This window comes from Pipra filicauda, unplaced genomic scaffold (genome assembly GCF_003945595.2).
Source record: "Pipra filicauda isolate LSUMZ 115617 unplaced genomic scaffold, ASM394559v2 scaffold119_size3216105_pilon, whole genome shotgun sequence".
NCBI classification, from domain to species: Eukaryota; Metazoa; Chordata; class Aves; order Passeriformes; family Pipridae; genus Pipra; species Pipra filicauda.
In genome coordinates, this window is record NW_024103651.1 from 1,904,316 (window position 1) to 1,931,854 (window position 27,539).

Consider the following 27,539-nt stretch of genomic DNA (forward strand, 5'->3'; position numbering starts at 1 on the left):
TAAGTTAATCATATCCTAAGCAAAAGTGATTTGTGCTTTTACATTCAGTGTCCACCTCAGTAGTAAACCAGAATCAGTCTGAGACATAAGTGATCTTGATGCTACTGTGGTGCTATTTTCAACATATCTATCCCCTTAGAGCACATTGAGCTCCTTCACTAAGAAAACAGACCTGCTTTTTAAAAACAAGGTTCTACACGCAGAACAACGAGGATGCATATTTGCACATGAGAACAAAGAACCTTCGCAGCATCCCCAAATCCCACCGGTGTGGTGTGAGGGGCAGGCAGACCCAGAGCTTGATGCCACGGAGTATTCCAACCAGCACAAAGGGATGAGAACAGAGGATAGTCAGCCAGCAGAGAACCTCCTCTCACTAAAGCTCACAATTTACTGCAAGTCTTTTGATGCCACTAAACTTACTGTCCTAACACATCAAGATGACTTTTTTTAAAGGAAAAAAAAAAAAGGAGGATAAATGAACACCTTAAAACCCTCAAGGCACATTGAGGTAACCCCAAAATACATTGTTGTCAACCATAACTTTCTCTCCATTTCATAGAGCACTATGATTCTTAGCACTAGGAACCAGCACTCGCACTAATTGTGAGTCCTATCATGCAGCTACCAAAATACTTGTCTTTCAGCAACCCCGGGGACAAGCACGCAGTTGTGTTTCATAAGCAAAGAGGAGAATCAGACTTAAGCTCTTGTCACACTGAATATGTCCAATCAACATAAATTCTTTGTCTTTATTTGTTCGCAGTGCATTTGGATCACAGATAGAGAGTGCTTGGAAATGAAAGGGAGTCTGCCCATCGAGTCAACAAGCTTTGGATTCAGTCCTTAATTTATTCATAACAACCAGTCTTTCTAGAATCTCTGAGCTGATTCTAAGCCTCTCATATTCAATGAGTTTTACCATTACTTTCATTGTATACAGTCAAGCAATTAAAGAAAAGGTTGTTATCTACAGAGGCCTCCATATGTCTTCCTGCTGCATCATCTAACTCAGAGCTGTATATTCTTCCTGTAAAGGGGAATGCTCTTAATAATAGAAGTTTCACCTGAACACCTCAACATTGAAGAAACTGTTCACACACAAAGTCTGTCAAAGCTATAGTTCAGGAGAATTGCTTAAAATTTGATTAAATTTAAGTCCTACTGAGTTTAACCAGGTCTTCTTTCAATGCTCAATATTCCTGGCTGAAACTCCCAGCTTGTCACATGGAATTAACAGATGCCCTTGAGAAAGGCATATTACGTAGATCCACATGATTTGCATTGGGTAAGTAGGGCAACTTGTGGCTGTGGAAAAAAAAACCCAACAAACCCAACATGATAGTATTGTATTTGGCTCACAACAGTAGTACAGAGCTGAGAGAACCTATCTAAAATATCCACTACAAAAATGCAAGAAAAACTACTATACTTTGTTAAGCAACATTTTTATCAGACAACAAATCCCTAGAAGACCTAGAAAATCATGGGCAGGGCTGATAATTCCAATATGCTGGGTCAATGAGCACAGACCGAAAAGGATGGTCACACTTTTAGGGACTTTCAAAACATGAGTCACTAGCTGGATAGTAAGAATATAAAATCATTAAGTACTTCACATCTAAATTCTAGGTGCTTCTTCAAGTTCAATAGGTTCCTTTTACTTATCAACAAAGGAAGAAAATAAAGCACACGTTTTGCAGATATTTACAGGAACTTCTTCCACCAGAGAAGCAGGGTAGGAATCACAGAGGTGTTTTTTTGGCTATTGAATGGGTGGTGATAAGGGACAGCACAGCAGGGTAGTTCTTAACTCACAAGATGGGAGAGGGCAGGAAAGGCTTCTTGCAGGCATGCAACGTGGATCAGAGCATGCTGAAGGCTCCCAGCATTTTAAACAAAGATAAGCAGGGCAAATTGCATATGCAAAGGACAAAGAAAAATATGGCATGAAGTGGTAAGAGACCGGAGAAGGCGTCTTAGCTGTGCTGGTGGATTTTTAAAGTGCTACATGCTAAGCTTCTTCACTGATAAAAAAAAAATCCAGCTCCATGAGGGTTTTCATTATTTACAGCATATTATAGAATTGAATAAAAAGGCTTTGTTTGCTGGTTCTTGGCAATGTGATTATTTGCTGTTAAATATTTACACCTTTTTTTTGCCCAAAGAGTTTTGGGAAAGGAGAGGGAAGTTGATTTATTTCTTTCTAAATTTCCATGAAGCCTTCCAGGTTCATGTCCAGAAATTATCAGCAGCAATTTTGCATTTTCTGGGATTTGAGGCTTTGCTGAGCTTAAAAATAAAATCTTCATTCCTGTTAACACGTACGATGCTCCACTTTTTATATATAACATTAATTTTAAATTATTATTTTCTCTGCTAAGTAATCCTGAATTTGCATCTTTTATGAAAGTCTTGCCTAAATATATACCCTTCTCCCCTCAGTTTCTTCTGCACATCTCCCTTCCACAATATTCATCTTACCCGGATGCCTGGCATCTCTCAACTCCAAATTCACTCTATATATTGGCTTCATACCAAACAGGAAAATCAAGAGATCCAACTGGCTGAAGTCAGCAGCATTCCTCTCCATTGCCTTTCCCATTTGAGTAGGAATGGAGAGCCTAGGGGTGCTCAGAGACCTTTAAATCCTCTGAAGGCCAGCAAAATAAAGAAGTCTAAGTATCCCCTGATGTGGAGGTGAGAACAGAGGGAGCAAAGAGGCACAGAAACAGCCAAATAGTCTCTAGTTCCTTCAGTGCTTCCAGGTATCAATATGGGCATCTTAGCAAGCTGAAAATTGTTCCTTTCTGAATCCTGCTGTGGATCTCTCGCTATGATTGGTCTGCTGTTCATCAACACAGACACAAAGGCAGCAACAATGCTGCTGCAGGACCTTTTTCCAAATCTGATAAAACTGAAGGAGCCTGGAATAATACTTTGAAAACACAGAGATCAGCCAGTGCTGTTGAAGACTGTTTGGGCCACACTAAGCCTTGTAAGTAATATTTCTGGCTGGAAAACAGGTCTCTTTCCTCTGTGAATGCTTGCTTCAAAGGAGAGGTTTGCACCGGACATGGAAGAGTTGCTGCTGTTTTACTTTACAATTACAGTAGGAACCCTATGTCAACATCTGTAAGGCCACGTGGTAACAGTCACTGAAGGAAAAAAAGAGCTCAAAAATACCCAGAATCTGACCCTAAAGAAGATACTAAAACTCTTGAGCTTTTCCTGTTCTACACAGCCTTGTCTTGAAGATAAATAAATATGGTCTAGCAAGTGAGATACCAGGCTACACTTAGGCGGCAATGAAATCAGGCAAACCCAATTGTTTTAAAAATCCGTAATATAGTGCTGGACTTTCTTTGGCTACATCTGAGCACAGTTATGAAGCTGCTGCATTTACTCTTTTCTCCACAGAAAACAAACCAACTTAAAATGAAAAGTTGTACTCTATCTTCTGCAGCCAGACAACAGAGATATTAGTGAAAGCTGAGAGCCCTCAGGCATTGGAGATGAATCTTTCTCTCTGGCAAAGGAGAAAAGGTTTGGCAAGAACAGAAGAACCCCCCTGCCCCAACCTGAGACTTGCGAACATCCCTCAAAAGAATACCTGCCCAACCAAAACTGACTTATCTTCCACTTCATCATCAAGACAGCAACTCCATCAGAAAGGTAGAACAGTATCTGAAAAGTTAGTTACCTCATGTTTCCATGCTGAAGTTCACTCTGAAGTGAGCAATGAGGAAAAGACTGCAAAACCCACATATTCGACTGCAATTCATCGTTCAGAGCTGGACAGCCTGGCACAGGATGCAAAGCCCAGCATTATGCATTCCTCATTCAAGCCAAGCTCCTGGAAACCCATCGGAAGTTTGGCTTGAACACGGACTGCAGGCTATAGTTGGTAATAAAACATCAGATAATAGTGCTTTACGTGTCCAGAGAGGTTTTCTTTTTCTAAGAATTGCTTCACTTGTCATCGATTTTTCCACATCCTGCAAAATTAAATGCTAATTTTATTTCTTCCTCTTCCCCTTGGTCCCCTCCCACTCAATACTGATCTCCAGGAGGAGCTGGCAACACTGAACCTGCTGGAAAAAGCCAGTGCTCACCGTGCAATCCTAAAAATTCAGTTCTTCGAGGAAGAAGTTGCATTACATGGGTCAGTTTAGGACAAGGGGAATGACTTCTGCATTTTTTTTCCTGGAGAGATTATCTCAACCTGTGTTTATCCCTTAATTTGGCATTACTGGTTTTGTGGTGAAATCTCTGAAGCGGACCCAACTGGGGTATTTTCAGGAATCAATGTTAAAGACTAAATTCATACCTAGTGTAATAGTCACTGTGATTTCCTGAACTTTCTCTCTTTTTTTTCCTGGTTTTTTTTTTTTTTTTTTTTTTTTTTTTTGGTTTGGTTTGGTTTAGTTTTGGACAGCAGGGGTTAAATGTAGTTTGGATAGATAAGGCAGTTAGAATATGAAAAGCTGGTTTCTAAGCAATAAGATCTTGGAATAAGAAATGAAACTGAAGTAAGAGAAAAACTGAAAGTTCATGTACTGACTGATGAAATTATCAGTTTTTCTGTATGTTAATACAGAGCCACTGCAGATAAAATGAAAGATTATTCTTATTCCCCTGAAAGACGTGACACGGGGATTAAGTTTACTGAAACACACGGTGAAATCAAGACAAACCGCAGCCATCTGATGTGCAATTTCTGGAGCGTCTTGTGTGAGAACCAGGTATAGAACAGGGTTTTCTTTAAGTGACAGCCACTGGGCATGGAGTGTGTTTGACAACATTTCAAGCTCCTAATGCTTGCTCTACATTCCATCTGTGGTAAAATATAAAACAAAATATGAAAGCATTTATTGATAAAGGGCAGAACCAGATGTCTCTCTCACTAGCAATGAATTGCAGGTGAAGGCTGACAGAGCCAAGCAATTGAATGAGCCAGGAAAAAAAGAATTAAAGAGAAGAAGGGAATAGATCACTTGATTTTGTAGATTTTCAAATACAGGTATCGTCTTGCCAGAAGCTAATAATTTTCAACTACCTGGGTCTGTTTCAGGCAAATGAAGTGCACTTATCTCACACTAGGCCAGGCAGCATCACTGGACCAAGTGACCCTGGAGTCAACAACACAAGTGGCGGGTCAGGCAAGCTGTGGATGTTTGGATTTTTTGCATCTCCGAGCAATTTAGAGGAGCAACAAATGGGAAGAGCCCTAATATATTAAGCAAGAAGACAGTGTCATGCCTTTGGATTAAGAGAATGATGGACCTTCATTATTTTTCAGGGTTATGAAACAAAAGATAGCTCTTGTCAGCTGTGACTTGCAATCAGACTGGAACTGCTTCAAAGCATATAGGATGTAGGAACAAAGTAGGAGAAAAAGCACAGTATAATCTGGGACAGAAAGGGTTTTAGTCCTCCTATCATGGAGATATCTAGCTACACACACCAGCTACAGGGACTGTGTATCTGGACATCCCTCTCTTACACATCCAAAATCTCCACTCTTATCTAGGGGCGAGTCCATTTGAGTGGAAAGAACCTGAAAAAGTTGTAAATTAGTGTTGCAATGAATTGCTACCTATGACTGCTGGGACATAGACAATGTTTGGCTTTTCTGTCAGTACTACATTTTTTTTGTGATGCTAACCTGCCTGGAAAAATGAAAAAAATAATAATAACAATAATTAAAAAAAAATCAGAAGATCACTAACACCGTTTTCATGAAAGATTAAAACCTGCATCTCTGGATAACCATGAGTGTAAACTCTAACACCCCAGGGTAAAATCCACAGAACTATTTATGAAATTAACAGGGATGTAAAAAACATAAACCAAAATGCTCAGGTTGCTGTTATTTTCCTGACAAACCTGAAGTGGCTCAATGGGCGTAGGTTGATGGGGAAATAAAAAGATGTGAATTCCCTGCATGCTCCTTTGCAGAGGATCAGTGCATCCCTGCTGCAGTGGGGAGCAGGGTGAGCTGGGCACAGCTGGGCATGGCTGTCTCCTTCCAGAGTAAACTGGACAGAACTGGAGAGAATCATATCCCTTCCAGCCTAACCAAAGGCAGGAGGGTTGGTGCACTTACAGACATGGTGTAAGTCTTTCCATGGTACTAAGCCCTAACTCCTTCCCTCAGATGTGACAGTATGCTGCCCCTGACAGTAAGCAATGGGTAAACTCACAAAATAACACTCAGAAAGGGTCTTTCTCACAGATCTTACACCCATGTTTCTTCTGGAGCATTGCTTTTGAACTTGGCTTTAAGTATTGCCACCATCTGACAGGCAAGGAAGAAGTTGTCCCAGGGCAGAGACCAGACTTAAGATACTCAGTCTTCTTCAGCTGAGTCGTAATAGTCAAGAGAACACAGCTGTTCTCTTCCATATAAACTATTTTTTTATATTTGTGTAAAACCAAAGGAAAAAAAAAATCACCAAACAGGCACTATTGGTACAGTAGGCAACTCCTTTGTGAATTGGCTCATTTAGGCATTCATTTAAATACAGTAATTAAAATTTAACACAAAACAGAAGCTGCTTTCAGATGTCATTCTGAAGGCCAGATGATCTCCTCTTTATTAATATTATAATTTTAAACTATTGTCAGCTGATTTTTCAAGGATCAAGCTGTGAGCGAAGAGAATACACTACTGAAGTGTGTCCTATTTACGTAACAGTCTCAATGAAAATGAGAGATTGATTATAAATCTGTGATACAGGGGATGGATAAACTGCACAGCTAAATCTCAAGGTGCTTAATCTGGACGTTAGGAGAGAATTTATACCTACAGCATCTGCCATTCACCTCTTCCATTTAACACCATATGGAAGAACACAACAGCGTTTAAGGCAACATATTTCTGAAAACCTTTATGAGAAAGCCAGCAGCTTACTGCAAATGAAAAATGAAATCCTGGAGGGAACACAAGCGCTTCTCTTCCTTTCCATAGGCATGCAGAATGCAGGAACGCGGGGGAAAGCAATTAAAGTATGATGATTCTAAAGGGGAATAATTATTTCACAATTACTTGAGAACATTACATTTATTGCTCCAATTAGTTTTTATTTTCCAAATAGGCATTCTTGTTCCTGCATTTTTCTTGTACCTGTGAACGTTTTTTCTTGTTCTCCCACTTCTTTGCTAAGGAAAGCTCAGCCTCGCTCTCTACTTGTGTTCCCTATTTTGTGACTTCAGCCTCTGGTTAAACCTTGCCCTGCCACTAGTTTGTTTTAATAAAAGGAATCCATGTCAGGAGATGTAATAATACTTTTCAACTATATGAACACACAAGAAATAACCCACTACAGGAAACATAGTGTGTGGAAATGAAGAAAAAAGAAACAAAACCAAAACATTATCTCTCCACTTCAGAAGAAAAGAGTTTTTCATATGCTTAAATTATAAAATAGTGATTTCTCTCTAGAATGTTGTCTTGCCAAAGTGTATTCCTTGCATTCTGGGAGCTTTTAAAAATTAAAAGATTTTGTACACCTTTACCCTATATTGGTTTGGTCAAATATTTTTATATTAATCTATGAATTAATTATGAAATTTGAATCGTCCAAATGCTCATAAGATATCAAACATCCTAAAATGCCAATGAAATATTTAGAGTTATCAAAGTTTTTAAAGCAATCATAAGTGATGATTAATTTGGATGATGAATACATGTGGGGGAGGCTTAAAAACTTGTGAGATCATATCATAGGAAGTGAAAGATATATTTAAATATTGATGTGCTGAGAGTTATCATAGGTTAACTACTGAATGAGGTTCTAGAAAAGATGATGGGGAGAAGGACACCATGAGATTGTAATTACTTAATAGACATCCAAAGATTTACTTTCTTTTCTGAAGCTCTTTGGTGACAGTCAAGAATTTTCTTCTTCTTTTGCTTTGCTTTTCCTCTGTAGTGGCCCAAGGAATCTGTCATGCATGTAACTTAAGTAACAAGTCATAATACTTAAAGTAAAGCAATTACTGATTCAGAGTTAGGATAAAATGCCAGTATAAGGACAAGACTATAGACTTAGAAAATAGCTGATACCCAACTACCCATTTTCAGTTAGCAAATCGTGGTTTGATGTTCTAGGTATAAAAAAGACCAGATATTTGAAAAATTATTTTTGCGAGTAAGTTAAGTTTCCCTGCAGTGCAGTTTAAAAAAAAAAAATTTCTTTTCTCCAGTTTATGCTAAAAAAAGTCCTGGTTTGCAGGTTTAGTGCAGAAAGGGAAGTTCTGGATTTTAAAGCGCAAGAATGCCCTGTGAGTGATGACATTCATTATTTACTAAACAATAAATACAAACAAACAAAAAGTATAAAAAAATTGATCTTCACTGGCTTTTTAATCAGCATAGTGCATGTATATCTGATTTTGACTCATCTTGGATTAAAAGAGGCAGGAATTCAAAGGCTAAATACTTTTACGCATAATTGCCACGCAACCCATGCAGTTGAATGCGCACTGTTTAAGCATAATATACTTTATTGGCATTACACTCAGCTACCAAAAATTAAAGTCAAATTTGAGTTTGTTTCACTAGTAACAAACAGTGTTACTCATTTATATTAAAGCTAAGCCCAGGCACTGGAATGTGTAACCTGGGATGGAAAAATCTTCAGTGGTATTGCAGAAATCAACATGGAGGGTTACAATGGTGAGTATTTAATCCTCAAAGCAACCACTTTACAATCATCCAGTTGGCATGTACATGTAAGCCAGTGAAATTACCGAGCAAATTACATTGAACTCAGATTTTATAACCTCACTTGCTATTAACCCTCTCCTGCCCTGTCCAAATATACACACACACAGTTCACCTACATATTTCACCTCCATACCCCTGTGTATTTTCTTAAGAATTGCTTCTTCCCCGCAGTGAGCACACAGAGACTATGCATAACAGCAGTCAAACAATTCCTGATCCTTCCTAGAGCACTAAACAAGCAGTCTCTTAGCAAGCATTTACTATGGTTAGAGCATCCAAATTGTCATCTGCCCTCAAGAACAGGAATTCATGCATCTTTATGCTTCATATCCTAGAGTATCTATTTTCCAATGCCATGTCATTAATTAACTTTTACTAGTACATTGCCATTCAGTTACTAACCAGGTACACTGATGCCATGCATACAGTTTAATTATACACAGTCATGCTCAACGTATCTGATGTTCTATTTTACTTCCATTTAGCTAGATAATAGCAGCAGCAAAATTTGAAAGGAAGCAACATTTTAGAGCAATTAACATTCTCACAGAGGTAAGAGCATTTTAACTTTGCAATTATCAAGCTGGCAGTTAACTTTCACTATAGGTATGCACTGAAAGTTACTCCTTCAAAATTCCCCTTCTCTGTTACTTGTTGAAAGAATGGATGATTCTGAAAAGAATTCCCTGTATAAGAACTTTTAAATGTGTAAAGAATGGGAAGTGCAAGTGATATTGTACAGTACTGATTTCCCAAAACACCTGATATGCCACCGGCATATTAAAAAAAAAAACCACAAACAAATCTAGTTTTGCCAATTTCTGCTATGAAGCAGAAGTGTTATACATATATTTCGCTAACTGCCTCACTCTGAAATAGGAAATTCCTTTCTGCTGCAGACTGAACCGAGTTACACTCAATGGCTGGAGCAGATGGCGAGGTTAAAAGTTTTGTGCAGCGCTGTAACTTGGAGCGTGCTCTCGGATGCTCTGTGCCACCCCGCTGAACACTGCCGGCAGCTCCCTGCACGCCCGGGGTGGGCCAGATAAAGGGGAAGGTGCATCGTGCCCCTGACCCCTTATGCGTAATCAAACCGCATTCTCGTCAGCACTGATTAGCCCAGAGAGTTGGGGACTTGCAAATAAATGCATGTCACCACTTGGCTGGGAAGGACGAAATAAAGGTGGTTTTAAACAGTGAGTGACAGAGTTTTAGAAAGGCAGCGTGGCAAAGCTCCCCCCCACAGCATTTAGTTTCAGGACTATTTTTGTTAGAAATAGAAGCTCCTTGAGTTAATGGCAATTTAGCCTCAATATTAATTTGCATGCATGACACATGATCCCTTGAAATCATACCATCTTCACAATCACTTAGATCAGCAGCAAAGCAAAGCTTGGTTAATACAAGGAAGTACATGACAACACGACCACTGATGATGCAGGAGGTAAAGGTTTTTTTTCTTCAAGAGATTACTAAGTCCCCCCTGCCCCCCCAAGTACATGAGGAACCAGCACCAAAAACTACAAGGATGTGTGTATTTAACAACTCCATTATCAAATTTCTGTATTTTGAGGTCCACTTAGAGGCTGATATTTCTCTAGAGGTTTTCTTTTTCCTTTGGACACACATTAAGATCTGTGTCTAATGAACACGGACTGTGTTTCAAGCTGTGTTAAAATATATTATGGATGCTTCCCTGAGAAAAGGAGTATGAAGAGGGAAATTCAGAAGCAAGAGTTTGACATGGTACTCCCCCCTCGAGGGGCAAGTTAGAGATAAAGTTATATAAGACTAAGTGACAACAGGGCATCATCAGCTACAGTTATTGGTGCCTTTGAGCTAGGAGATGTTTGTTAGCAGGATCTTTTCTGACTGCCTGGAAGGACAGCAGGTAGAAAGTGTAATCAAAGCTGAGATGATGAAAACAAGGGAAAGCTTGACTGTGGCAGGTCCCTACAGAGGGCTGCAAAGCAAGAGATAGGAATGTTCAGCTTCTACTTTGTTCCCCAATAGTCAAACCTATGCAATTTTTCTGCAAAAGGGGAGAACTGGCAGCACTTTTACCAAAACTGACTGACAGCAATAAAAACAGGAATCTTATCATGGGAAAAACAAAACACAGCATAGAACTCTTTAGAATTTAAGACCACAAAATTAAGACAAGCAGCGCCATTTACATCCTCCTCTGTCCTTCAAGGACTGTAAAAATAGTGTAAGTCACCCACACTAAGTATCTTCTCCCCTTGACTCTTGCCCCTCTCCCACACACTTCCTAAATCTCAGCTGCCTGAACAACTGGCCACTACCGAACATCACGCAGAACACTGCCGGAACAAGAGAAAGCACTCCACCTTAGAAGAAAGTTTGGTTGCCAGTAAAATAGGTAATAAAAGTCTGAATAGTCTTAGATGGGGGCACAGTGTTGCAACCTGATTTGTGCAAATCACAGGTGACACTCTCTGCTGCACACACGGGTTTATTTACACTTGTAACTTAAGCGCTGCCTCAACCAGAACAGCTCCAGTGCAGAGTCAATGCCAAAGCCTCTCGCTTCATTCTAATGTAACTCAAACCACATTTGTCATCCTGATAAAAGAACAGAAAGCAACAAAATAAAAGATATTTTGGATACTGTAAAAAGGCAGCACAGTCCTCAGCCTCCATATCTTTCAGCAAGTGACTACTTCCTCGTTTCTGGCTTTTATTTTTTCATATAAGGCTTAGATTACCTGAAAATACCTGTCAACTGGTAATGCCCAAGAGGATGATAATAGAAACTTTCAGATCGAAATTAATGGAGCAGAGCCGGGCTAGGGGAATACTTCTCCTTCTGAAATTCCAGCATTCAGAGCCTTCCGATACATCTCATCCCCACTTTAACTGCACACGTAAAGCAATCATCCTCACCCTAATTAACACTAGCCGTACCAGGGCAGCTGTCGGGGACAGTATTGGGAAAAAAAAGAAAAAAAGCCAAATCCTTGCTATCTGCCTGGTCTCACTCCCAATAGGTGCTTAGTATTTCATCTGAATTTTAAAACTGATGAAGCTTTCGCAGGGGGATTTTTATTCTGCCGAGAAGGAGAGAGGAGACATGGGTGGGTCCGGGCTGGGTGCAGGGGACAGGTGCCTGTGGACGGACCCGCTGGGCACGGAGGGGAGAGCGCTCAGCTACGCGCGACCGATGCGCGTTTCTTCCTCCACGTTGCATCAGCAGCAGCAGCAGCCGATAAACCCCCGCGCTCGCCCCGCGCCCGCCTGCACCGACCTGCCGGGACACTGAGCACCCTGGGAGGGGGGACACACAGCGTGGAGACCACCAAGTGACTTGGGAAAGGGGGGCTGGAGGCACGACCCCCCGCTTCCCCTCCCACGGAAGGGCGGGCGGCGCGGGGGGGACGCGGCCGGAGCCCCGCGGCGGGGGCTCGGAGCCGGGCGGTACCCGGAGCCGGGGCGGGGTGGGGGGGACCGGCGGCAGCCCCCGCTGCCACTTACATTCTGTCAGAGACCAGCAAGCGGCCGTCGACCATCATCTCCGGAAGGAAATCCAGCTTGAACGAAGAAGTCATGCTGGGCTCCGGGGGCGCCGCGGCGGTCGGCGGGAGGATGCGGCGGGGCGCGGCGGATCCCACAACTGCGCCGGGCGGCGGAGCGGCAGGCACAGGTGCGGAGGCCTCCCCGCGGCAGCCGCCAGCCCCGGCAGTTGTCACATTTCTCTCCCCCTCTCGGTTTTTTCCGCCAATCCCCTCCGAAATCGACTGCTGAGGCAACTGTCGGTGGAGCGCCAGGTGCTGAGCGGGGAGGCGGAGCCATCTCCCCGCTGCGGCTCCCCGTTAACCCCTGCGCCCCCGCCGCCCCGGGAGAGGCCTATTGCCGCCGCCGGGCCGGGGGATGCCCGCCCGGGGCTCCGGGGCACCGCCTGACCCGGCCCCGGGGGCGGCGAGACACGCCCGGCGCCTCCGCGGCGCTGCCCGGCCCCGCGCTCCCAGCGCGGTGTGCGGGGAGCTGAGCCCCGCACCGGCGGAGAACCCCCCGCTGACACTGCTGGGAGCACACGCGAGTGGTTAGCACGGGCACAGCTCTTCCCAGTACGGTGGGAGCCAAACTGGGAGCACTGGGATGGTTTGGGCAGGTTCTGAGTGCGGGTTCTCTCCGCTCAAAACTCCTGCCATGCAGACCTTGGCATCCTTTAAATGCTTAAGAGTGCTGTTACTGGCTGGTAGTAACTCTGTCCCCACTGATCAGAAGCAGCGATTTAAATAAGTAACGACAGCAAATCCTTTCTCAAGTCTGTAGCTTCCCAAAAACCCGTTCCCAACCCGCTGCTCTCCCGAGTTGGCCGCACACAGAAGTGTCACAAAGTCGAACACAAAATTCCTCACATACAAGTAGCTGGAGCACCCCCCCACCACCCCCCGCCCCCTGAAAATCTGTATAAATTTTCCTTTCCATCTCCAAAACCTACTTCCCTCAATACAAAGCCGCTCCAGGCAAAAGAATATTAACATATTTACAAAGATTACTGGATGATCTGAGCAGTCTAGACAGACAGAACGTTCCTCTTCATTGTGTGTGCTTCTCCATCTGAATCTCTCTCCAGGTTTTATAATTTGATTTGTTCTGGATAATCAACACTTGCAAAAAGTAACAAACGCAAATTAAAACCTACTACGCTTAAACTTTTCAAAGAGTATTATCATATAAAAATTAAAGTGACCCATAAATAAATATGCTATCAGGCCAAGTTTTATTTAAATTTTGACCAACGTTGATTTTATAATAAAAAATACAGACCAGGCAAATTTTCAGGGTCCAGTTTATTGCACTAAGAGACTTTTCCATTTTAAATAGTTAAAAGGATGAAAAACCCCTCAGGCTGCTAAAATTTTTGCCTACTTTGCAAGTCTAAAGAAAGAAAAGGTTCACTTGGCCCTCAGCGTAATCCCCGTAGGACAGCTGCAATCCTGAACAGTTATCTATAGTGTTATTAATCTGCTCTGTTCTATACGTTCACATACTGTCCTCATCACCATGGCACCTAAACATCCACGTAGAAAGGCACAAAGCAAAGCTATGGCTCCGCTTTACTAAACTCATGGTGATTCCTTTACGCCACCCCATCCATCACAGCGTAGGACTATACAGCGGATAAAAAAATTAAGTGCAAAGTCCAAATGAAAGGAGAAACCAGCACAACTTTCTCCAGCTGGATGTAGCCACCTGGGTTTTGATCTGAGGCCTCCATGGTGGTTAATCCGGCCCAGAGCAGAGTTGGATTAACTTTCAATTTCAAAATCTTGCCACTGCAGAAGGGACAGGTTTTAGCTCAGAAGAAATACAGGCAGCTCAGTGAGGATGAAGATATTCTTTTAAGTAAGAAGTCTCCACCCCCACTTCACCCTGTGCGGCTGGATCTGTAGCCCTTCATCATCAGTTTTTTTGGTACGTGCTAAATCTAAGGGAGTTCAGTCTCACCAGCCTGTCGCTTTTAAGGACCACAGTCCCACTGCTGCTGACTGAAAAGTAAATCCACGCTTCGCACAGGATGCAAAGAGGGAGGAGGAGAGAATCACAAATAATTTTGCTTAAAATCTGCATATGGAATAGAGAGATCTTTATAAATTTGCCCCATTTTGCAAGGTGTAAGTGCTTAAAAATGCTTCATTAAAACGTATGTTCTTTTGAAATATTTATTTTCCTTTTAATTACATGTGAATTAGCTGGAAGAAGCTGTAGGGAAGCCCTCTTACTGACTTAAGCCTTCTCAGCAGTTTGTTAAATTCTAGCCTCAAATCCCTTGAGGGAATAGTGGATTCAAAGCAGCTTTTAATCATACTATAAGGAGGGTGAAGTAGTATGTAAGTAGGTCATAGAGAAAGCATTACAAGTGCATAGGTTATTGCTTTATTTAACAACTACAGTGTAACACACTTTTCAAAGCACATTTGCTTTTGCCATTTAAAAGTTAGAAGCAGGAACAGGGTCAAATGCAAAAAGAAGCCCTCTCCATAAAAGATACTGAGATACGACTCAAGGAGAGCTTAGAGGGGAAAAACTGCATTCGAATAATTTGGTTCTCAGACATAAATTATGTAGTGGCTACGTATGAATTAACTCTCCATCGCAGAGGGTAAGTGATGAGAAACAAAAAACCCTGAATGTTTCACACACTGTTACAGGCTCATCTCTGTTATTAGTAACATTAATGCCAGATTCCTGAGCAGCACATGTGTGCAAAATAGGAACTTTTATTAAAAATTAAGGAAAGAATGGAAACTCTGCTCTGTTGCTACAGTACAGAGGGAAATGAGGATGGAGAGTGGCAAGTGAAGCTGCATTAATTTTCGCAGCATAAATCAGACAACGGCTCCAAACAGTGGCTTAGAGGAGCTGCATTATTGCTGTGCTATTGCTGCCTGCTGATATTAAGCTTTTTCAACTGGTGGTGCATATGGCAGTTTTGAGGAGGGGACCTGGAATTTGGAATCATCAGTTCTCGGGTTTTAATCCTATTCCAGCCACAAATGCTGCCTCCTATCCATCCTCCCCTCATTTCAGAGGCCCAGCCCCTGCTTGCCCCTGCAACCACCTAATTTATTCTTTGTGCCTTGGTTTCTACATAAGTCTAAGTGGGGCAGATGAAGCAATTCCACCTCACCTTTGCAGATTAGTCACCGTTCAAGCAGCTTTTCAAACACAGAGCTACATGCAATTTTTCCAAACAGCTCAACCTTTGAAAACCAAACACCTCTTCACAGAAAAAAAACCAAAAGAAAACTAAAAACCACACAAAAAGTTCTTCTGCAGAAGGCCAGGATTGAGCGGTGAGTTGCTGTCGCACGTATGAGCTCACTGTGACATCACTGCCCGTGGCTTCATTCAGCAAGTGACAAAGAGAGCAGACGCCTCCTTCCCTTCCAGATCCCAGAGCCAAATCCACTGTGGAGCTCACATCACATCCCCTCTCCAGACCCCCTCCTCACCCTATCTGTAAATGCCATTTTTCTAATCAACTTGCCTCCCAGTTTTGGGCCAAGGAAATGCTACTGTTGGAATCACTTCAAGGGAAAGTTTCCGAATGACTTCACTCTCTCCCAAGCCTGCAAGGCAGTATGAAGAGAGTTCAAATCCTCTGCTTTATTCCCCCCTAAGCCAATGAACATGCTCGGGATTCAGGTTATCTCTGGCATCAAAGCAAGTTTCTAACAGAGGAAGCAGAAGCAGAGCTCAGTGTCGGCGGTGTAAATTTGGAGCTGGCTCAAATGATTCAGTGGAATCATTCAGGATCTTCCACTAATGCGAGGGGGAAAAGGAATCTGGTCCAGCTAGTGTTAGTGAATGCAAATGAGGTGTTTGCTGTCTTTCACAAAGAAATAACCTTCCAGGAAAACCATGAGCCTGGAAGTAGTAACATGACTAAGAGCAGACAATGCAGCATTTTGGTTTGTGCAGTGGGATGTGAGCCTACCTGCCTATAAGGGAGGAAGCCCATCAGATTAACTTTTAGTAGCAGACTTTTGGAGGGGAAAGAAAGGGTGGGGGGAGAGGGAAGGAGCACGAAATAAAAAGCAAAGCAAAGCAAAGCAAAACGCAGGAACACAAGTTACACAAAGCATTTGGACAGAGCTAAAGAATGGAGTAAAAGTCATTAACAATTAAAGCAAAAAGTAGTGCATTTCTTTGAGTGGCAAAAAGTGGTCCCAATTCTGCACCATTTTACCATTTGTGTAGATTTTGATTACTTGTAGCAAAACCGTCTTTGTAAGTTAGGTCTGACATTAGAATACATTTTTGCTTATAAAGCCTTAACCTTTCAGTAAGGATTTTTTATTTACAAAACCAAACACACAGTAGTCTTCCCTTCATCTTATTTTAAGAAATAAAATAGCTTGCATATATCTGAAACCCTTTTAAAAAGAAAATTAAAATATTGGCTAAAGTTGATCAATGGATTTTAAGTATTGAAATCTTAGCTGCTTGTTACGCCCCCTCTGCTTCTGTAGGCTACTGTAACTAATCAGTCATTTTCAGAAATAAACGTCATTTAAAATTAGCCCTGTGAAAAGCTACCTCAAATTAAGCATTTCTAGAGCTTTCGCTTGAAGCACACTGATATTATGTAAACTTGGTTGCTATAGTAAAACTTCCCACTCACTTCTTTTTTTTTTCCCTTCCTATTTTATACCACTGATGAGGTGATTTCATCCCACTGTGGGTATAAGGCCTTTGTTCCATTTTGTGGGTAATAACCCTATCTTTCCGAAAACGATTAGGCAACATTTTATGGCACAAGGCAGACACTACATGGGTGGAGGGGTTTTAAGAAAGACCTTTAATTTGGAGGAACACCCTGCTTTGTTAATAGCATGAAGATACTTGGGATAGTCAATCATCACCCTCAGGTCCAGCACAGTGCTAGTGCTGAGCAGAAGCTGCCCAGTACTGTTTGCTCCAGTTGGGCTGTTCATGACCTCAGCACTATATTTAGAGAATACTTAAGTAAAGTAGTAACAAGCAAATCTTTGGGACACCAAGTCCTACCATCCTGTTATTTATTTACAGTCCTATTGAAGAGCATCACTATTGATCTATAGGTGTTACCTTTGTGTTAGTGCCTTGAGCATATTGACACAAGACCAAGGCTTTTGTCAACCCAGTCTTATCTCCACTTGGCAACAGACATTGACTGTGGGGTTTTTTTGGTTTTCCTTTTTTCTTTTTTTTTTTTTTTTATGAACTACCTTATCTTCTCACCTGCTGACTGATTCTATCTACAACCACTACCCAAGAAGGAGAGAAACTGGGGTGCTGCAAGCACTGGATAGACCTGATTTCCTACTAGACAGCAGACGTGTTATTTATGGATTAAACAAACCACTTTTCCAAACTTTCCTGGAAGAGGGAACTGAATATTCTCGGGTTTGGCTATTATATTATCTTCATGTGAAAACATCTTGTATAACTTAGGATAGGAGGAATCACACATCTATTACTCTTGGCTGTGTTGCTCCATACTCACAATATGCAAAAGCCGCACTTACGCCTTCACAGAGCAGGGGAAAAAGACAACTGTAACAAAAAAACTTCCTCCCTGCCATCCAGACCCACAGGAAGAACTACTAAGAGACACAAAAACCTCTCTCATTTTGTATAAATTTGAGTTATCTGGAGATTTTTGCCCATCTGAAGAGGCTGGTTATGGGGAGAGATGCAGGATCAGGGAAGTGGATGGTGAGAACGGGCTGAACACAGCAAAAGCCTGGATCAGGAGGTGAGGCTGGAGGCAGCTCCAACTCCAAAAGCCACAGGCAAAGGTAAGTGTGAATTTCTAATGTGGCATCAGCAAAGAAAGAAGGTGGGTGAGCGACATCAAAAGAGACAAGAAGGCAAAAATAGGCTTATTTTTAAAAACAAAATGTAAAGACATCTGAGGGATTTATTACAATATCTGAATTAATCTACTGCACTCAACTCCAAACAGCAGGATCCTTATGAGCTTAACCTCCATCCTCCCTTCTCATTCACTTTTACCATGCAACATCTTTAAGGTAGGACATTTCGCAGGTTTGGTTTTTTTTTTTTTTTTTGGTGAAGTGCCTAGCATACATATCAATCCTCAAAAATAAGAATTACCCTGAAAATATGTAAAGTAACTACCTTTGTTTGACATCATTATTTCCAACAGACAGAATCTCCATTAAAGATCAGTCATGAAGGACATAAATAAAAGGCTCCTGCAGTACCTGAAAAGTATTTAGATGTGCAGAAAACTACACCGTGCCTAGTTATGGTGGTTTGGGTTGTTTTTCCCTAAATGAACAGTGTAAAAATTGCCACATAGGTCAGAGCAAAAGGTCCACCTACTCCGTGTCCCTGCCTCTGATAATGGATGCAAAGAGAAAGAGCAGGAGTATGGCAAGTGCACCATGATCCTTCCCACTTTCCAGCAACCAGTGGCTGAGGGACTTCCTAGAGTCAATGACAGCATCTGAACCAAGGTGTTTAACAAGCTCGAAATCACTAATTCAGTTTTTCCCACAAATTCTCTGTCTGAAAGGAACATTGATGAAGTCACATGTTTATTACTCCCAGAGATGCCTGTTAAATCTGCTGTTCTTAACAGTTTCAGAGATTTGGGGCTCAGTACAACAAACAGGAACATTGATTTTCTTTTCTGAACCAAAACATTTAACCCAACTTAGTGTTTAACATAAAATGTTTCACTTTGAAGGGTCACAACAATTCATCTGCAACTTTTAAAGAGAAACACACCCCCTTGATACAATAGCTTTGTGGGGGAAAAATGCCGAAACCATGAGGTTCCTAGGGCAGGCATCTAGTTTGGCATCTTTTTGTGAGAAAGGCTCTTTGGGAAAAATTTTGGTCACTTTGGTTGCTATATTCGGGGTGGGGGTTAACTGAGTTAAATGTATGTTCATCAGCCGTGCACAGACAAATCTCCATATGATTCATTGGAGCAGCACTGCAGAACACCTGGTGTTGCCAATGCAGTTCTGTTAGTGTTTTGTTATTTTTAAAGGGGATTATATAACTCTCTCATTAAAATTAAATGTGGGCTGAAATGATGCAGGCAAATTCTCAAGCTTCAGAGTGAGCTTCTTCCTTGCAGTTTAGCAGAAGATAGATCTTTTTTTAGGAAGAAGAGAAGGAAAATGAAACGAGGAGTTTGTACAGTTGAATTGAGAGTCTCTAAAAATTTAAGTTTTCTGATAATTCACTGTTCTGTTTTTAGAGATCCTCAGTTCTTCAGATGCTGACCTGCAGCTTCCAGGGATGGCAGGTGCAGGATTTGAACCTTAAATTCACTCCATAGCACAAGCTATCCTATCATCCACAGGTATCTACATGTGCAAGGTTCAATTTTCAGATGATCTGCATTCGGGTGTCCTTACTTTTCACTCCTCTGTTGTAAGCTTCCCTATCCTCTGTCTGATTTTCTAGAAATGTTTTTTCCCTCCTCCAGCTCTCTGCTCTGTCTTACTCTGGGTGACAGACTGTTGTCTGGCATCCTCAAAGGCTGCTCTTGAAGATGACCTGCTGATTTGCTGCCATGGGAACTCCAGAGAGAGGACAGGGTTTACCCCTCGCACACCGAAGGGCACAAGCAACAGTTCCCTGTCCAACTCTTCTTGCTGCTAAAAATTTGCCCTCCTCTATTCCACAAGCCTTGCAGGGACACTGGAAGGCTGTGCTTGAAATAACAAGTGTTACAGCCTCTCCAGCGTCCAGCAGCAGCTGAATTATTTGGAGGAAGGTGAAGAAGTCTAATAGACTGTGAGCATGCAAATTGCTTTTCAAAACTATTGGAGAAAAAGCTTGGGCAGCAAAGCATGAGAATTGAGAAAAACCCTCTCTCATGTAATGGCAGAAAACATTATCTTCATATAAGTGCCATATTTAAAACTTCCTGAGCAATTTTATTGGTAACCTTATTCCTTTGAATCAGAGAGAGTTAACTTAAAAATAGGTTATTCTACCCGAATAAGGGACACAGGCTAACACATCAGCCACTGGGCATGCTACATGGAGAGACAAGCAAGTAATTCTCCATTCCCCACCCCCAAGCACAATTTTGGGTGTTTCAAATGAAATAGAAGGATCATTTTTACTTGGCTGCATTTTACAGGGCAGCTTGTGATCCACACTGTGTCAGCCTTGTCAGGGCCCTGGCACGTTTACAGCCCCATGGTACTTTCCTACAAGCACCAGCTCATAACAACCCTAATCCAGTAATGTGGGCTTAATGCATAATATAATTTCATGAACCACCTAGAAAGTGAGTGCAAATCTGGGAGTCGATGCTTTCCAGAAATGTCATTTTAGTCATTAGTTTAGAAATGCTGAAGATGGATCTGGCTGATATTAGTCCACAGAATGGTCACTGATCCCTACACTATCAGAGAAAATAAAGTTGTGCGTGAGAGCAGCTGAAATCCTTTTCACATCCTGCTTGAGCTGATTACTAGTTATGCTATCTCAGTCTCAAGAACAGAATGAGAGGTGAGGAAATTAGAGCCCAGACAAAGATTTACACAAAATTTGGAAAAATTCCTGCCCTCTTCCATTCAATAAAGATAGTTAACCTTCAGTGCATCATTAACTTGCCAAGAACAGTATTAAAGCGACTTTAATTGACACATTTACTTCTGCTGCAGGGTGAAATAACATAGAAGCAAAACAAAACATAAAAAAAAAAAAAAGCTTTTTGCCACAGCAAGAATGTTAGGGGGGGGGGAAAAAAAATCCCGTTTTTATTTCCTCTGTGAGGATGCCAGCAGTCTTGTTTCATAAACTCCAGTGATTCATCACCATCCCAGGCAGCCAATCATTCTGCAGGTCAAGTAGAAATGGGCTGTAGAGCCAGCAACTCCTGCTGCCCCGATAATGCATGTCATTCCAGGCATGGCGACATGCTTTCTCAACAGCTGCCATTTTCAGTTACCTTTTCTATGCCTGACACACAAGTAAATGTGTTGGAAGCAGTAAAACAGTCATAGGAAAGCAGTTGCAAAGATAAATAGCACCTGCACGTGATAATCTCTAATGTCATTAGAAAGGAAAGAAGGATGTGTTTTGAAATAGAATTTCTCTCTTCTGAAAGCATCACTTGACTTAGGGGGGGTTGTGTGTGTGTGTGTGTGTGTGTGTGACTGAGAGGGGTTTTTTTGTAGGGTTTTTTTTCTTGAATAAACATCCAGACGTTCGTCTTCGTTATAGCCTCAATAGATATAACTAAGGAAACAGGGAAAAAAACCAACCAAACAAAAAACAAACACAAACCTCAAATACTCAGGATTTAATATAAAATCTTCTTGGAATTCACTTTTGAGAAAGATTTTGTACTGCTAGATTTTGTTTGAATTCAGTAATGCTGACTTTAAGGAGCACAACCGCTCTAATTGAGGGAAAAGGAAAGGATTTTCTTCGGTTACTTCTTTTCAGTCTTTATTCCTTATCAACTAACTTAAATTTCATGAACTACTTCTTCAATAACTGTCCTCTGAATCATATGTAGTTGAGCGCTGTTTTGCAGATGGAAACCGAGTGGGAGTTTTGAGGTCACAGGATTATAGAAATACACACCCTCAATGAAAAGTGTTTAAACTTATGAGCACTTGTGTATGCATGCACACAGATGTATATCTGTACATCAGAAAAAAGCATGTGTAATTTATGTACATATATCGTGTGCCTGCACACAAATGGAGGAAAAAAAATGAAATAACTGTTCCAAATAACAGTGCTGGAACCAGATTTCAAATGCATAAGATTATCCATATTAATTTATGGTAATCTACAAATGAATGCTGCAGAAACAGTACAGGTTATCCAAAATGGTACTTGCATTTATTGAGAAACTACCACAAAATATCTTTATAACAGATTTAGTTGCATCTTCTAATACCCCCTGAATTAATAAAATGCAAAATACAAAGTACAAGCTATCTTTCCCCTTTGGAACAACTGGCTCTTGAAATGCCAAAGGAAAGCCAAGCATTTCTCTCCATACAAAGTCCTCTTAGACATCTTGCTTTCAGATTTCATCAACTTAGGTGTTTTCAGGTCTGTAAGCAGTGAACTTTCCATCAGCAGCATCTTCAGCTAATTAACCCTCCTGATTACAATAATTAGTATTGATTCACTCCTGAATGACTTCTTAAGTATTCAAGCACAATCTACACTTGCAGTAAAACTTCTAGATATGAATATTAATTGAACACTCGCCTTTGTTTTTCAGTCCCAAAGGTATAGTTTGCAATCTTATATAGAATCATAGAATCATAGAATGGTTTCGGTTGAAAGGGACCTTTAAAGGTCATCTAGTTCCAACTCCCCTGCAATGACCAGGGACAGCTTCAAGCAGATCAGGTTGCTCAGAGCCCTGCCCAGTTTGACTGTGAATGTTTCCAGGGATGGGGCATCCACCACCATGCAACCTGTTCCAGTGTTTCACTGTCCTCATTGGAAAAAATTTCTTCCTTATGTCTAGTCTGAATTGACTTTGTTTTAGTTTAAAACCATGATCCCATGTCCTACTGCAACAGGCCCTGCTAAAAAAATCTTTCCTATAAGCCCCCTTTAGGTACTGAATGGCTGCTCTAACATCTCCCCAGGCTGAACAACCCCAGCTCTCTCAGCCTGTCTCCATAGAGGAGGTGTTCCAGACTAACCATTTTTGTGGCCCTGCTTTAGATCTGCTCCAATAGCTCCATGATTTTCCTTTATTGAGGACTTCACACTTGGAAAAAGTACTCCAGGTGGGATGTCATGAGACTGTGGTAGAAGGAGAGAATTACCTCCCTTGACCTGCTGCCACCCTTCTCTTGATGCAGCCCAGAACACAATCAGCTTTCTGGGCTGGGGGTGCACATTGCCGGCTTGCGTCCAGCCTTTCAACCCCAAATCTTTCTCTGCAGGGCTGGTTTCAATCCCTTCATACATAAAGTTCACAACAGAAACACTTAAATTTTGTTGTCTTTTAACAAAGAAAATATTAACATGTTGGTGTTAGAGATTGTGATTCATGAATACGAAAAAAAATTAGACACACATACACACACGCGCACACACACACACATACAGGGAGACTCCAGACTAATAAATAAATAAAATTCACTTCCATTTCCTATGGAAGCACAGAAAACCAGGTCCCAGGTTAAGATCTATCTTACTCTTGCTCTAAGTAGGACTGAGAATGTTCTTTTTGACATAACACCTGGTCATTGCAAGAACAAATAACAACTCGTAGAGTCTGAATTACCTCTCTTAGCTCTGTTGTGGAAACAGATGTTGCCAAGTTTGACAACTGCAAGGCACCACATTGCTTTGTGAATGAGTGAGATTCAAAACAGGTAACACTAAGGACACCTCAGATGTTCAGGCATAAGATCTCTAAACCTATGCAGTCTCTCAAAAGCCAACATTTTCGTTAAACATGCTAAGAAATTACTTGTGTTACAGCTTTGCTTCACCCTCTTTGATGTCAATAATAGTTGCTGTGGCTCAAAAAGCAATATTTCAGTAAATATGCATAGACAGATTTTTTTTTTTTTGAGGAGAATTCACACAAACTAATTCAAAAATTAGTCTTTGATGTGAATGCAATGTCAGAAAATACCCTTGGAAAAGAACAAAGTAACTGGCAGTCCAAGACAAAAAAAATCATAGTATATGTATTTTATGCAACATTTTATCTGAAAACATAGAAACTACAGTAAGTTTGGTATGAACTCACCTGTGAGCAGAGCGCTTAGGAAACAGTGTTAGTATTGAATAGTCCTTAAAAGTGGTGGTTGGTTTTGCTGCCCAGGTGTCTGTTGGTGGCTGCTACAGAAGTGGCATTCACCCTGCTCTAGGCTGTCACTAAAGGGGCATTTCCACGTAACTGAGAGTGAGGGACTCACTGTATTGCCACTCACAAAGGGCAGTAGCTGCTAGAAAGCTCAGGCTGCTGGAACATGACATAATAAAAAAATAACTTTATAAAAACATGCCCCCTCTCCTCCAGTTCTGGCAGAGCAGAGCAGTTGTGAACGAGTTAATGTTTGTCTTGAAAGAAGTTCTTCCAAGGAAGTGAATTATAGCATGGTCCCATTATATTAAACACCATCCTTGCTTTCTTCGTGTTTATGCACAACACACAGCATGTGGAGTACTACCTGATAATACATAATCTCTACGGTTCTTGAGTATTTTATGTGATATTACCTTTTTTTCACATAAACTCTCTGCTATTGATTTACACCACCTCAACACACAAGCGAAGAAGATACAATGACAAAAAAAATACAAAACAGAATAGCAAGTACTGAGAGTCTCCTCATAAAACATTTTTGTGTTGAAATACATGCTTTAGAGAGCTCTGACTGCTACCGATAAATCCTTACTGTCTTTTTGTTCTAATTAAGGGGTCCAAGAGACCCCTCAACTCATATAAATCATGCACTAGAATACAGTTCTAAAAAAAACACAAAGCCTCTACTATTAATTGATTGAAGCAAAAAATAGAAAGCACTAATATCTCTTTTCTCTCACAAAATGATTAAAGTTATTACTAAAAGCAACACATTTACTTAACATGTAAAGTATTTAAAGACTTTAAACAGTTTCAGAAACTCCCCAGACTGATGACAATACATTTTATTTAAGACACAAGCTGCTGCCCAAGTAGTAACTCAAAATTTTTCAAAAGCTTTGCAACAATTTCTTCTCACAATGCATAAGGTACACGAGTATTTTGCCAAATTTAAACCCAAAATTGCTAACTGTGTTAATACTAAACTATGGTTCTCTAAACAGAAAGATAATTTAAGGAATGTCATATGAATAATTTGTTTGATTTGGAGATGGGAATCATTCAGGTAAATTATTCTGCCTGACCTTAAAAATTCTAACATATGCTAATAGCTGGATTATAAAAATGGAAAGTAGCATGGGCTCCCACTTTGAGATCTGATTTATCATTTTTATTGCATTTTCATTACCTAAACAGAATTAGAAACAGTATCTTCAAAACAGCAGTTAAAGTTGATACGATCGGGCATAAAATCAGGCAAGGGCACATTTGGCGAGTATGTGTTTGCCAGATTGACAGCAGTATTGTAAGCTTTCAGAATCAATAAGTTTTCTCACTACAGTTAAAGGAGAGGTCAGTAATAAATCTCCAACTTAATGCAATAGTCATAATTGTAAGACACAAGCCTCCCCCTCCCTGCACTATTAGCAGCAGATATCAAATGAAACAACCGGCACAAAACAGGCAACGCACTTCGTGTTCTACCGTGTACACAAAAAGATTGAGGGAAACGAAAAAGGGGATGAGAAAAGGAAAGAAAAAAACCCCCAAAACAACCCAAACCACCCCACCGCCAGACATACATTAAGCTAGTTTGACAGCACCATTGTTCAGCTGTCCCATTGTCAGACCAAAAGATGTATTCAATACTACAATGTCTGCTAGCAAATAAACAAAAGACTACATTTTTCAAAGCGGGGTGCCAATTCCAGCATAATTCTGTGTGTATGTGCATGTGTGCGTGTGTCTGCGTGTTGTGTGTCTCTGAAAAGAGTAGTCGATGCTGGCCCCCCGCTAAACCCGGGAGCATTATCAGAGAATAGATGTGTAATCCCACATATAGGAGTATTTAGATATTTTTAAAACATCTTCAAGTGGTACGGACTAGGTAGAGCATTAGTAACTATTTACATAGGCTAAGTGAAAATTAAAGTGGTATTTAGGGCACTAGCTCTAATATGGAGTCTCCCTGAGCTTTTTCCATGCTTATTCCATGCCCAGTGCATAATAATGAAGCAGGCAGAAATATTGCAAAGGAGGTGATAAAAGAAATACCAGCTCTCTTATAGAAAAAAAAAAAAAAGATAAATATATTTATTTTTTTTCCCCTCCTTGCCCTCTCCGTACATTTGTCGTCATACATGAAACGTGCGGTTCGAACTAGTGGAAAATGCTACTTGCACCCAGCAATGCTTGTCTTTTCCTTTAAATAAGGGAAACTACTTAATACACAGCATGGTTATAGTTGCAGCGGGCCCAGGCAACTCGAAAGCACGCGTTAAAACAAAGGAGACAACATACCTTAAAAGCAGCTCCTCATTTCTCATAGTAACAGCGGATTTGGGACAGCGCATGCTTTCTGCACCGATATTCTCAACAAAAGCCAGTTCAGAAGTGCGCTCAAACATCAATGCCACAGTAGCTACTCACTAATGGCTACTCTTTCTCTCTTTCTCTCTCTAGTCAGACGCTGAGTGGTGGAGCAAAGGGGCCCCTGCAGATTCACTAAGCAGAAATAATCCTCTCTGACAAGTTATGTTGTCTGGGCATATTTTACATTAATGCACTGTGCTGCCTATAGGGGTCTTGTTTGCGTTCACTCTAGCCTGGCTGGTGTTAGCTCTCTTAATTACCAGCCAAAAAAAAATTAGCAACATTACCCCCCCCATTAAAAAAAAAATCTATATCTATATCTATTTCTATATATATAACTGAAAGAAAAGGGGAGGAAATCTATGGGCAAATGAGGGAAATCTTTCCCCCTCTGGAAGGATGCATGCTCGATATGGATCTTTTGTTTGCCCTGCGAACTCGGTGAATACAGTGGCAAAGAGATGCTGTGGCTTGTGAGGCTTGTGCACTTTAAGGGAATTGGGTTAGAGGCTCTTTCTGGGGCTCTGGAGTCGCAGCTGGAGCTCTTGCTCTCTCCCTCCTTCCCTTCCCTGTTCAAGGCTGAGTGGCTTTATGGGACCTGCCAGCTCACATCAGAGAGACTGGGGAGTATTAATGCAGGCACCTGGGGATCTTCTTCAAGTTTTCAGTTTCTCTTGACAATTTTAACCCCCTCAAAACACAAGTTCAAAATCCCTCCAATTTTAACCCCTCCGAAACACAACTCGGTTACCAAGTAACTGAGTTTGCTTTAACCCAGACCCTTACTCTTGGCTTTCGCGGAGTTCTCGCAGATGGGAAAGGATGTTGCATTATTCAATGATTCACTCACTTCCTATGTATGAAAGGAACTATAGTGTAACACAGATTTCAGGGAAACAACCTCTTTGGCCCTATTTGTGAGATCCACCATGTGATTTGTAGAAGCAGGTTGTGGTCTTCCCTGTTGCCAAGGTAGTCAAAGAAAGGTTTATTTTCATGTCTTGGTTTCAACTTCTGCAGTGTAAGTCCTTGAACCATGCAGCTACTTTTGAGGCAGGAGGATGGTTGGGTTTTTTTGTTTTTGTTTTTGTTTTTGTTTTTGTTTTTTAAATGTAC

At 41.2% G+C, this 27,539-nt stretch overlaps 1 protein-coding gene across 10 annotated transcripts in view; it reads right to left on the minus strand.

The window, feature by feature from the left end:
• CELF2 (CUGBP Elav-like family member 2) overlaps positions 1-27,539 on the minus strand; it is a 456,142-nt gene that overhangs the window by 232,913 nt on the left and 195,690 nt on the right. For 2 of the 10 annotated variants that reach the window (XM_027728229.2, XM_027728227.2), the window contains exon 1: positions 26,352-26,549. The exons of 2 other annotated variants lie outside the window; for them this stretch is intronic. In XM_027728229.2, the coding sequence (XP_027584030.1) occupies positions 26,352-26,458 (107 nt within the window). In that variant the 5' untranslated portion in view covers positions 26,459-26,549. Of the gene's footprint in view, positions 1-12,229; positions 12,480-26,351; positions 26,564-27,539 lie in introns of those variants that run through there. 6 more of the 10 variants (XM_027728232.2, XM_027728231.2, XM_039386268.1 and 3 more) reach the window with 5 other exon arrangements.